Raw genomic sequence first — 13,642 nt, forward strand, 5'->3', positions numbered from 1 at the left:
GGACATTTAGACTGTTGAAATTATTTTTGAACAGTTCAGAAACACTTTGGGTTTGTTTTTCCTAGCAAGTAGATACATCATTGCAATAAACTCAGAATAAATCAAAAAGCAAACAACAAAGGTGAACAGGGGGGGGAAAAACACAAAATTCTGCATGTACATGATGAGTTTAATCTCAAGCCATGTCCACTTGTTTGGATTCTTTGTGTCGTAGTACTATGCTTTTTCACTTATAATTTTAAACACCAAATTTCTGCATGCATGTGGTGATTAACCATTTAATCTTACCTAAAAATTGAATCTAAATTCTTTACATACGTTTAGATATGCATGGAGGTTATATATGTTGTTTAGACTGATGAGTTGGGCAAGAAATTAAATTTGAGTGAATTAAGGAGTACAACTCTAGATTTTACGATGTATAAAGTAAGCATATGAGAAAATTTTTGTTTCAATTTACATAAAAACACTTTCTAAAAGTGCTTTTACGGTGATTCAAACTCCCCTTTAATTTCGCTAGTAAATATGACTCTTTTCTATATCTAAAATAAGAATTATTTATTTGGTTCTTAATATAAGACATATTTTTTTATTTATTAATTTTTCTTAAATTATACATATCCTCAACCATAATTAAATAGAAAAAAGAGGGAGGATATTAAAAAAGATTATTATAGTATTTTAGGAAAAAAATATTATATTTTTTATAATTAGCTAACTTTTCTGACTTTCTTAATCTAATTAAATTAGTTAAATAGATCTTATATTAAGAATAGAATAAATGCTATTTAGATTTCAAAATTCCATTAGAAAAATTTAATTATGAAAACTACAAGTGTGCATGGATATTTTAATTTAATTCAAATTTTAAAAGACACGTATTCCCAATATAAATAGTATTAGAAAAAACTTTAAATTGGCAAATTCACATAATCAATCCAAATTAAATTGTCAAATTGAGATCATCCTCTACCGATAATCAAAATCAAGTATCAACAATATCTTAAATGAAACAGAAAGTGAAACACGTCCATGCAAAAACGACCAAACTTGTAGCAGGGAAGGAAGGTTCCTTCATTGGATAGCGAAAGCGAAGTCTAAACAAGTGAAGAGATAAAGAACGTGCAGAAACATTGTGATTTGTGATTCCCATTTGGATCAATGATGAAGCATTCACTGGCGTTTGCGGTTCTTTTGATTTCCTTTTCGCTCTTCAATTCCTTATCGTTTTCTTCAGTTCAGCCTTTCTCGGTGGACGGGACGGTGTTGCAGTTGGATGAATCGAACTTCGATTCCGCCATATCGACGTTCGATCGTATTTTGGTTGACTTCTATGCTCCATGGTGTGGTCACTGCCAGCGTCTCTCTCCCGAGGTACCTTTCTTTCCTTACTTTCTAATATGCACTCTGAATAATTGCTGCGGATAATTTGACGGCGTTTGACAGTATTTAACCATTCATGTTTCACCTTTGGGTTTGAGAACGCTTATAGAAGTTTTGATTCACCTTGAAACTCATTAGGAAGTGTTTTTTCAAAAAAAAAAGAAATTAAAATGCGGGATTTATCGGTTCATTCGCATGTTGATGGATAGTTGCTTCAATTTGATGACCTGAGAAATGCCTTACTAATTTTAATCTATACATTTGGTAATGCTCGTTAAGAGATACAGTATTCGTGCTTCGAAATATTTAGTCATGCAGTCATGCGTAGACAGTACTAAAACCAGAGATGATTGGTTTAAGCCATGATGATGCATAGTTTTTCTTCTTTGTATTGCCTGACAAGACGACAACAGAGGAAAATTAAACATCCATCAATAATATGTGTTATTGATGCTAGACACAAGGTGCCAAGTTGTTAAATTTTGTCAATGACTTGATAAGCTTAAGATCATTTCATAGATCATGAGTTTTCTGCAAACGGTATTAGATATGTGATCTAACACAGCAAATCACTGTTTGACTTTTCTTATTCAAACATGCCTGATTGTGATTTATGTTTCACTTCAAGTGAGTAGGATGAAATATCTAATTTGTCACCTTGCAGTTAGATGCAGCTGCACCTGTACTTGCAGCCTTAAAGGAACCCATAGTCATAGCAAAAGTGGATGCAGACAAGTTTACCCGTCTTGCGAAAAAATATGACGTTAAGTATGTTTCTTTTTCCCTGTAAATTGCTTGTTGAATCGATATTTATTTCCAGATGATACTAATGTTGTTTTCCCACTCCAGTTTCCTTTGAAATGTGAAATGTCCATCGTGTTTCTCTTTGTTCTGGCCCCCATTTATTTCATCATTTTTTTGCAATTAAAATTTATTTTTAAAGGGAATTAGCTTAGAATATTAATTCTTTCCTTACTGGAAATGAACTTATGCTAAACTTTTATGCTGTGATGTAGTGCTTATCCTTCCCTTATGCTGTTTATACATGGTGTACCCACAGACTACCGTGGACCAAGGAAAGCAGATCTACTAGTTCATTATCTAAAGAAATTTGCTGCTCCAGATGTTACCGTTCTTGATTCAGATTCTGCTATTAATAACTTCATTGAAGCAGCCGGCACTTTATTCCCCATATTTATAGGTTTTGGGTTGAGTAGTTCTATGATAGAAAAGTCAGCCATTAAGTATAAGAAAAATGCATGGTTCTCCGTGGCAAAGGATTTTTCAGAGGATGTCATGGGATCACATCATTTTGATAAGGTTCCTGCTCTGGTTTCCATTAATCGGGATTACAATGAGTGGAGCACTTTATATGGGCCCTTTGAAGGTTAGTTTATACTCAGATCTTAAATTGTTTTATTTAGATATTAAATATCACTTCCCTGAATCTCTCTCCTCTCTTATGCATTTCTTCATGCCACTGCATCGAGTTTTACAGTTCCTGGAGTTTTTGCTGGAATCTGTTTCTCTGTTTATGATATTTTGAATAATTTGTTCCTTATATTTGCTTTTCTAGAACAGATGTCATTAGGTTCCACTTCTAGGTTGAATATAAAGATAAAGAAAATCCTTCAAAAGATGAGAGTAAAAGAGCAGCAGAATGTTAAGTCCTTCAATTTTTCCCACTTCTATGTCGGTGATGGTACATCTCTACTTCCGAACAATATAAGAGTGATGAAGCCAATATCCCAATATACTGTATATATTTGAAATGTTCTGTTGCTTCAGTAGAAACCAACATGGTGTTGTGAGCTTATCAAAACGTACTAATACATACCACATTGCATGTTGTGACACATTTGTGCTGTCCTTCAATTTTAATATTTTAAATGCCTCAACTTCAATGCATCATTTTAAATTTTCTTGGTATTGTTCATGTCTTCAAAATCAGAGAAGTCATTGGAAGATTTTGTGAAACAAAACCTGATTCCCTTAGTGGCACCTGTATCCTTTGACACACTAAAGTTGATGGAAAGTGATGGGAGGAGAATTGTCTTGACAATTTTCGACGACGAGGATGAAGAAAGATCAAAGAAATTCATTAAGCTTTTAAAGGCTGCTGCATCTACAAATCGTGACTTAATATTTGGTTATGTTGGTGTTAAACGGTTGGAAGATTTTGCTGAAAAATTCAACCTCAATAAGTTACCAAAGATGGTTGTTTGGGATGGAAGTGATGACTATCTATCTGTAAGTTAATGTTTCATACCTTGAAAGAATTTCTGTTTCGTCAAGTTCGCTCCAATTTTATCTCACTATATGATAATCGGTTTCCATTTGTTTTACTTAGAGGTGTAATCTCAAGTTTACCTCTTTGTCTTGCTCTGAGACTCCTTATCCCTTGCATGCCTTATCAACATCGATATATTGCATATATTGGGTACTTGGTATGCGAGCATGCTAATAATGGTCCTTTGACCATTGGATCCCAAATACAGGGATCGATGATCTGGGATCTTACATAATGTTGGTGTACTAAATGCCTCCATAATGTTTATGGCTACCAAGTTTAGTGTTTTTTCATCGTCAGTCTCATGATGGTTTGGTGATGGTTGGTCCTCAAGATATGTAATTAAACTAAATAGGCGCTACACTGTTTTCTGACTAAAACTTGAACGAGACGATTTTCTAGTTTCTAGATCAACAAATGGGAATACAGAAAACTAGAGACATGTAATTAAACTGCTTTCTAATGTGCACTGTGCAGTATGATAATGATTTGCCCCTTGTATACATACGACTGTGCAGTATGATAATGATTCGCCCCTTGTATACATGCTGTCAATTTGTCCTTTTCCTAAGTGGAATTTTCTGATACGTTCTGGCCCTTAATTAATACATTTGGTCCTTTGATTTCCCTTGTGTTTTTTCCACTATCTAACTTCCTTCTCACGGTACACAAGCACATGAATTGTATCTGTGTTTTAAATCTGCTGGCTGATTTTTTTCTTTTGCCATTAAAATTTCCTCAGGATGGAGACTAATACAGTTTTTATGACCTACAGGTTATTGGTTCAGAAAGCATTGATGAGGTGGATCAGGCAACTCAAATCAGTAAATTTCTTGAAGGATACAGGGAAGGCAGAACCACACAGAGAAGACTCGGTGGCCCATCGCTCTTGCGTGCGATGAAAAAATCTTCAGCCATCAGAATCTTGTATGTCTTTATTGCCGTGATTGCAATATTGATGCTTCTGCTAGTCTTTTATAAAGGAGAAGATGATGAGTACCAGAGGGTACTCAGTGAAGGCCAGGTTGATCATGCTAGCTGCTCTGCCTTGGAGGCTGAAAGCAAAGAGTATAAACCTGAAGATAAAGAAGATTAAACATTTCATTGACATTATTATTACATATGGATCTGCTTTAGAATTGAAACAGTTATTGGCATCAGGTAGATATCATTGGCTGCAGAGTTTCACAACTTTTGTGTAGTCCAGAAAAATTCCGCATTTTATTGATGCATTTAGGTATTTATTGCAATCAATATGGGTTTAGTTATGCTAAGATGTTCTGGAGATTATAACTATCAATGCTGATTATTATTTATTGCAATGGTTTTTCTATTTAGTTTTACAATTTTCCGAAATGTATCATTCTAGTTTAGCATCTATAATGTATAGTTGAATGAAGCAGATGTACTTGTAAATACGGTGCATGGACCATACTTGTAAATAGACACTCATTCATATCACTTTGTACTCGTCCAATATTGATTAATATTTAATACTCCTCCAGTCCTTAGAACCCAATTGTTGAGTTGGTTTTGGTTCTAAATATAAGACCCATTTCTCATATTTATCAGTTTCCTCTAAATTACCCCTATGGATGCTCTCTCAACCATAATCAAGTAAAAAAGAAAGAGGAGGTATTAAAAAAGATAATTATGGTATTTTAAGAAAAATATGTCACATTTCTTATAATTAACTAATTTATCTAACTTTCTTAATCTAATCAAATTAGTTAAATGGGTCTTATATTAAGGATCGGAAAAGTACAAACTTTAGCCTCTTAAGTTTATCTTTATTTTGATTTTAGTCTTTCAAGTTTTAAATTATAAGTTTTAGTTCCTCAAATTTCTTTTTATTTATAACAATGGTGCCTATAATCCTTTACTTAAATCATTTTGCCTTTTAAGGGATCAAAACCTATAATTTGAAATTTGAGAGATCAAAATCAAATTGATAATAGAATATGCCTCTTTTAGGTTTGTAAGGTATGACGGAAAAAATGTCCCATGAGTATATGCTGTAATGTAAATTGTTGAGGTTATTTTATTCATATGTTTTGGGCATTCATAATATAATTTTGAAATGTTTAAATACTTGATTTTTTTTATTTTTTAATAAGTCAATTTATTGATTATACAAAAACAAACTTATAAAGATACAAAAATAATTTTTGACCAAGAACAGATACAAAAATAATTTTATATAGATGATGAGGGGTTATAGCCTTATCGGTTTTCTCTTGCCTTGTATTTTGTTTTTCGTTGTTTTGTTTTAATGACATTTTCACTTTGGCCAAATTGAGTTGACTTGTGAGCAATGTTTTAAAAGCCGGATCGGAAGTCGAACCGGAAAGATCAACGGGTCATGGTTCAATCGGTCGGATCGGTCGGACCGTTTGGTCAGACCGGTGATGCAATAATTAATTTAAAACAATATTATATACATATAATTAGTATATATGAAAAATATCAAATTATTAAATAATTTAGAAATGCATTTAAATAATCTAAAATTATAATGAAATCATTGAAAATGGACTAAAACCTTATATATTTAAATTTATGTATGTTTAAAATATTAATGATATTACAAATTATCAATTCATTCAAATCAAAATATTTTTTTAAACGATAGACCAAATATCAAAACAAAAAGACTAGCGACTTACGATTTTAACACCACAATATATGAAATTTTCAATGAAATAATACTCTATAGTTATAAATAGTCTAAAAATATATTAGGATATTTAAGGGGATCAATTTTTTTATTTCTTCTTTTTTTTATTAAAATTTTTAGTATTTTTTCAGTCAGGCTAAAAAACCGTCCGGTTTTCTGAAAACCGTTCCGGTTCCCGGTCCAACTCCGGTTTCCGGCTTAATAACGGCTCAACTCCGGTCCAATCCGGCTCAATTATATGAACGGTTTTTTAGTCCAAACCGAGCCGTTAACGAGTCCGGGTCACGGTTCAACCGGTTCGACCGTCCGGTCCGGTCCGGTTCTTAAAACTTGCTTGTGAGTAAGCTTGAATTGCGAAAAAAGAAGGGGGGGGGGGGGGAAAACATTAGAGGCCTATTTTGTTGACCTTTAGAAAAAAGTGTGCAAAAACCATGTCCTCAAATTGTTTTGTCCTCGTACAGGTTCAAACAAGAGAATATTTTACTTAAAGTTGCATAGAGTAATATTTTTTAAAAAATTAAGGAAAAAAATGTTTTAACAGGTTTTTTGTTGATAAGAGATAACCGTGATGTCATTCACTTGAAAAAATAATTTCAGTTGCTGATGAAGAGAAGTGACAGAAACCTAATGGCCTATTTTGAAAAACTGTTTAAGGTTATTTTTAAAATCTGTGCAGAAGAGATCAAAAAATATATTATTTACAATAAACAGGATAATTTTTTAATTACATTATGCAAAACAATATATAGAGATAAAATTTTGAGTATTTAATATAACTAAAAAATAAGATCGAAGTATTGGATACACTAAAAAAATAAAATCAAGATACTGAATGCATAATAGGTAAAATGACTTGATGCATATAACAAATAATATTAAGATGTTGAATATACTTTTGCCTTAAAATTGTTACTAAATTTCTAGATTTTATATTTTTTATACAAACTTTATGCTACACCTACTGATACAATAAAATAGTGATTTTAATACAGTACTAATAAATTATGACAAATAATTTATGTTAATGATTTTAATAAAATAATGATTTCATTTAAGGGTTGTTTTGTTTGTCCAATTTATAACTCTCAACTTGTCTCCAAAAAATTTTTAAGCATTGTTCCAGATAAGAACAGAGCAAGTCATAATCACAGCTTCATCCTTCGAGCGCGTTGGCTTATTCACGAAATTAAGCTCCCTTACCAAACAATCCAAGTGGTCCAGCTTTCATCGATGAATCAATTTGATCTCGCTTTCCCCCATAATTATTAATTATTGGTTAATTAATTCATTGATTAATCAGTTTTGGATTAATTTGATTACTTTCCCTTTCAGGTCGTACATACGCGAGCGACCCTTTCGGACTAATCTGGTCCCTTTGGCGGCGTCATATACGTTTTTCCAAGTTCCGATTATCCGCAACGTTTGGCCATTTTTTTATTTAAAATTTTATTTAAATAACGGGTTTTGCCTCTTTTTTTTTTTTTCTTTTGCCTTGAGCTCGAAACAATAATTGCCTATTATTATAATGATATTTTTGGTTTTCTGATCAATATTATGTTTTCGTAATTACCATTCGAGTGACAAACATCTTTATCAGCAAAAATCTGATTCGTTTTTCTCTAAAATCTTCCTTTTTTATGTCAAGAGAGCAATCAATTTGATACAGGTAGTGGCAGGGGCATCTAAGAATAGAAGATCCGTTTGATTCTTCTGAGAGATGGAAGCTGATGTATCCATTCTGTAGTATTTCTTTGCTAAACCCTAAATAGCGATAATCCCATCTTCCTCCGCCTCTGTTTTGGATGAGTTTTACCGATCAATTTTTGCCTTTTTGATAGTCAAAACGGTTGCTTTGATGAGAACGATGAATCTTCTTGTGTTTTTGTTATTCTCTGTAACGGCTTCATGCTATATGGCGGTGGCCAAGGTGGTGCTGATTGGGAACAACGTTACTCTATCCTTCGACGACATTGAAGCTAATTTTGGTGAGCCTGTTGGGGTTTTTTCCCCCTGTTTCCTTTTACACTAGGCATTCTCTTTGGGACTGGGAATTCAGATGAGCTAGGAGCATGGATGCTTTGTAATAAACTCGATGTTGTTGAAGCTGATTGTAGCTTAGTTCCTGGCATGTTGAGATTTTGAAATTTGAGCATAAGTAGGACTTTTCTGCAGCTTTATAGTTGGAAAACATTTTCATCCGAAATTTTTTGTATTAAATTTAGGATTTCATCTGAAAAGATAAAAAGGAGTAAGTTGATTTGCGGAACGAGCAGAAAAAGTAAGAAGGGGGGGTATAAGCATACTTTTGTGGTTGTTAGTGTATGAGACTACCTTTTGTGATGAAACTTATTTAAATCATATGCCTGTTGTTACAAAGCCAGCGCTATCTTCTTGTTTGCCTGTATTTGTGTCTATGGGAAGAAATGGAGAAGAAAGTCAATGCGATGTTATGTATGTGGTGTCTTTAAATCCACCCACCCTTTCCTCCTCTCTCTCTTTCTCTCTATACACATCATCCATCCATCCATCCATCCATCCATCTCTTGACATGAATGGCATTTTGATTTCAGCTCCAGCGATGAAAGGTTCTGGAGAATGCGGGGTCTTGTATATTGCAGAGCGGTTGACGCATGTACAGAACTGACAAATAAAGTTGAACCGCTTTCAAATACAAGTTCACCTTTTGTTTAATAATTAGAGGGGGGTGCAGCTTTGAAGACAAAGTCAGGAGAGCACAAAAGGCTGGCTTTAAAGCCGCAATTGTCTATGACAATGAAGATGATGGTGTCTTAGTTTCAAGTAATGACCAATTCCCTCATCTTGGCATTGTGTGGTTTCATGTTCTTCCTAAAGTTGGGAATTTTGTTATACACTGTTCTGTGTGGTAAAATGGCATTTTACAAATCAGAGAATCTAACCAACATTTGCATACATTGTAACTCTGAAAATGAGTTTTTAATGTTGCTTATAGGAATTGCCACAAAAGAAAGTTTTTAATATGATGTCACTTCACATAGCATTTAAAAATCTTTATACTACATGCATGTTATTTTCAATACCATATTCCTGGCTGATCTAAGCAGCACTAAATTTTAGCCATTTCCATGAACTATGAAACTGTTTTGTTAATTTCAATATTTCACATTTGAGAATTGAATGGTTCAAAAGCACTATATTGCACATTGTTCTAAATTTCTTTGGAAATTGTCATATCTTAGGAAAACATTTCCACGTAGCTTCTTTTTTCCCTTCTTGAAAGTTCTATGTTTCTGCATCTGATGTGTCCCTAAATACATAGCTGGCAGAACATGTGACTGTCAATATTTCTGTTTGGCATCTATTTCTCAAGGAAATGCTATTTGAGATCCATATGATGGTTGAAAAGTATCTTATTACATCTATAGCTAGATATTTGTGCGTTTCTCTCTCTCTCTCTATATATATATAGATGTTTGTGTGCGCATTGGTTTCACATGCAACATAATTTTCAATTTTAATTTTCTTTGAAATTTAGTGGCAGGAAATTCGGGGGGTATAAAAATACATGCGGTATTCGTAACTAAAGCCTCAGGTGAAATACTGAAAAGATATGCTGGACTGACTAACATTGAAGTGTGGCTAATTCCAAGTTTTGAAAACTCAGCATGGTCTATCATGGCAATTTCATTCATTTCCCTACTAGCTATGTCAGCAGTTCTGGCTACTTGCTTCTTTGTCCGGAGGCATCGCATACGAAGAGAAAGGCCTCAAGCTTCTCGTGTTCGTGAGTTCCATGGAATGAGTAGTCGCCTAGTGAAAGCAATGCCTAGTTTGATATTTACTGCTGTTTTAGAGGATAATTGTACATCAATGACATGTGCAATATGCCTTGAAGACTATTGTGTTGGAGAGAAGCTCAGGATTCTGCCCTGCTGTCACAGTAAGTCTCTCTATTTGATTTCTTTCTCTTTTCTTCTTCCTCTTCTTCTCTTTTTTATTTATTTATTTGTTTATTTATTTTGCCAATTTGTTTCTGTTAGTTAGTGTGGTATGACTTATGGAAATATTTTTGTGGTTGGAGTGTTGTGTTTTGTGTAGAATTTGCATATATTTTGTTGGTTGAGTACTAAATCTTATGCCCCTTGCTGCATATCCTACGCAGTGTAAACCTATGTCGTATCATTACCTGCCATATAAGGATGGTCTTGAACGGTTACGGCTATTTCATGGCCATTTCTCCTAGGGTTCATAGAAGATTAAGCATATAGTGCATAGGATGGTCATAAGTTGGTAGCATGTGTGAATAGCTTTACATCTCCCTTTCCTTGGTATTTTTCCTGGATTGTCTTCAGCTCCAAGTGTAACTTTAGGAACTTGAATTCTTGGAAGACATCTTCCAGCCATTTCTCATTAGATTTTGAAGACTAAGCATATATTGCATGGATCCGTCATAAGTTGGCAGCATGCCATGAATTGTTCTTCCAACTTTCATTCCTCTTAAGCATAACAAGTGGGGTATTATGTTCATGTTTCGTCTTTTGTCATTCCTCTGTTCCTCTTAATATTTTGATTGTTTAAATTGTGGATAATTTGAAAAATAAATTTCATGGATTGATTCAAAGCATCTCATCCTCGATAATATCTGTCAATACTTTCAAAGTTAAAATGAAGAAAACGAAAGGAAAACAAACAAGGAATCACTTGATTTCCTTTTCTCTGGGCGGGACAAACACAAACACAATAAAATAAAAAATATAAAAAATATAAAACGTAATAAATATATTGGAGTTGGTATTCTTGAACAGGTAAGTTGGGATACAATTGTAATAATCAGACTGAGTAATGAGAAATTGTGGAATACATAAGGACTTTGGTCTATCCAACCTCATGAGTTAGCTTTTGGGGTGTGTATTTGTTTCTCAGGGAGGTTCTTATAAGCTGATATTAGAGCCTTCCTTTCCATCCTAGTTTGAATCCTACAATGCAGGGGGTGATGCCATTCTTATCCCAGACCTAGAAAGTTAGCTGAAGTCGGCCTGCAGGTGTGCTGGGGTTGCAAAGTACAAGTCTTAAGTTATGAGGTTCTATTGTGGTATCTATGAGGACCTTAGATTTTCCACCAACATGAGCTAACTTTTGGGTTTTGGTTCTCCCAAAGTTTCTTATCACTCACCTACTGTTTGCATTATTTGTAACGCTTGCTTGGGCCTGTCTTGTTAGGATGATGTCCGATACGGTGCCTCTTTTGTTTTATAATTCACATATAAAACCAACTGCCTTAGTATTTGAAAACAGTATGAGATTGTTTTTTAGGAAAAAAAAAAAAATTTGGTGATGATATTCTGAAGCTTATGCTTTTGGCTTTCTTCGTCCATATACTGTATAATTAAAGTTGTGATTCAATTCAAGCATGCAGAAAATATAGTTGGTATTAATTTAGAAAAGGGCCTTTTGTTTTCTCTTTTGGGAACATTTAGAAAGGGTTTGGAACATTTTTTCTCCTCCTCCTCTTTTGCATACAATGAAAAGAAATATTGGAACGTGTGAACATCATTATCCAAACCTACTCTAACTACATTGCTTATTTTGGCATGAATATCTCTCCTTTACCCCCCGAAAAATCTCAATGTTAGAAGAGTTCTACTTAGTTAATCTTACTCCAAACAGAAGAAATTAATAACATGAAGAAAAAATCTGCATGATAAGTTCAAAAAAATCCCATTGCACGTTTAGATGAACCTGATGAGGATTTCTGATAATGTCAAAGTGAGGCTCTTCATACAAATCTAATCAGTTTAAAAATGTTGGAGCATGCAGAGAAGGCTTGTTAACTTTCTTTGCTTTAAATTCTAACAGGAAAAACTATATACTTCTGAGTGCTGCAGATGCAAATACAAATTTGCTTTCTCCCTTCGGTTCAAAATAAATTTAAGCAGAAGAACAAATACTCCTGTGTCTGGATGCCTTGTCCAACTAGTTGAAATACCTCACCATGGAACGAGGCAACAATTCATGAAAAATATCTTAGTTGGCCTTGACATCTGCTACAAGGCAATTAAGTTTAAATCAAATCTTTCTTTAGGAACAAATATTCTCAATCTGGGCTTCTTGTGTTCATTCTTGTTATTTGATGATCCATACTCTTCTAATTTGGTCATTGCATGCTTAAATCCAAGACATATTGCGGACTTATTGTGTTTATGCATGACTTGATAAGTTGTAACAATAACCCAAGTTTTTCTCCCTAGTTTAATGGTCTCTAACAATCTATGGTTATTCTATATATTGTTTCCTGTTTGATGTAGTCTGATACAAATGCATATGAAAAATGATTTTTGTTACGTAGTCTAACCAAATATTATATTTCTGATTACTTATTGGCAGAGTTTCATGCTGCTTGTGTGGATTCTTGGCTTACGTCATGGAGAACCTTTTGTCCAGTTTGTAAGCGTGATGCAAGGACTGGTCTAAGTGATCCTCCACCTTCAGAATCCACGCCGTTGCTTTCATCTGGCCCAGCATCTGGAGCATCATCGTTAGTGTCATCTGTGAGATTCATCATTAGCATCATCTTCTGCAATACAAATTGGTCGGTCATCATCACGGTCCCCATCTGTTTCTCGGGACCATTCTGTGCTAGTACTCCCTACATTCAGCCATCATTTAGGTCCCATCAGCAATCTCCCTTTATGAGTGTCAGTCGAAGCTCAGTAGATCTTAGGAATGCATCCCAAAGATCTCAAGCATCTCATTTGAATTCTCCACATTCCATGGGTTACCCATCGATGTCATCAATGAACTCAAGGTACTTGTCTCCACATATTCGAAGTCCAAGCAATGTTTCAGCAAGTTATCTTGGTTCTTCTAGTCATCGTCATCACCCACTTCGTTATAGCGGGTCAGCTGCGAGTTTTTCTCCATTTGCTTCTGCCCAGTCCCTTCCAGAATGCTGAGTCTTGAACCAAATTTTGGATTACAATTGTGAGGCCTGCACCGCATTTGCAGATAGTCATGAAAAAAGGAGGAAACAACATTTAAAAAATTCTCTGACATCTGCACTAAATCAGATGGTTGTCGTTCTGACTAACGATCTGCTCCATCCTTGTTACTGCTCGGATCGTGTTGTGGTCACATTTGGCGGTTGATTTCTTCATGCTCAGATGTACACCGTAAGATCACTGTGTAGTGTTTGTTTTATTCTGGTTGATGTTCTTGCATTTTCAGGTTGATGTGTTTGCCTAAGTCATGATGATTCTGCCGTTTGCGCTGGGTTGATATTCACCATGCATATTCTTCGTTTTCAAAATATACAG

General features: G+C 34.4%; 1 protein-coding gene and 1 pseudogene across 1 annotated transcript; both read left to right on the forward strand.

Moving 5' to 3' along the window:
- The first annotated feature begins 1,161 nt into the window (after window positions 1–1,161).
- Window positions 1,162–4,795, forward strand: LOC114738212 (protein disulfide-isomerase 5-2-like). The gene is made up of 5 exons (XM_028926239.1): window positions 1,162–1,374; window positions 2,048–2,151; window positions 2,400–2,770; window positions 3,335–3,633; window positions 4,449–4,795. Exons 1-5 carry the CDS (start codon window positions 1,162–1,164, stop codon window positions 4,767–4,769), a joined length of 1,308 nt encoding a protein of 435 aa, XP_028782072.1. The 3' UTR covers window positions 4,770–4,795.
- A 3,129-nt stretch (window positions 4,796–7,924) lies between these two features.
- On the forward strand, window positions 7,925–13,282 carry LOC114738221 (receptor homology region, transmembrane domain- and RING domain-containing protein 2-like; annotated as a pseudogene).
- Window positions 13,283–13,642: the final 360 nt, after the last annotated feature.

Source organism: Neltuma alba, unplaced genomic scaffold (genome assembly GCF_004799145.2).
Source record: "Neltuma alba isolate B1F8T4 unplaced genomic scaffold, ASM479914v2 tig00013558_pilon, whole genome shotgun sequence".
Taxonomy (NCBI): domain Eukaryota; kingdom Viridiplantae; phylum Streptophyta; class Magnoliopsida; order Fabales; family Fabaceae; genus Neltuma; species Neltuma alba.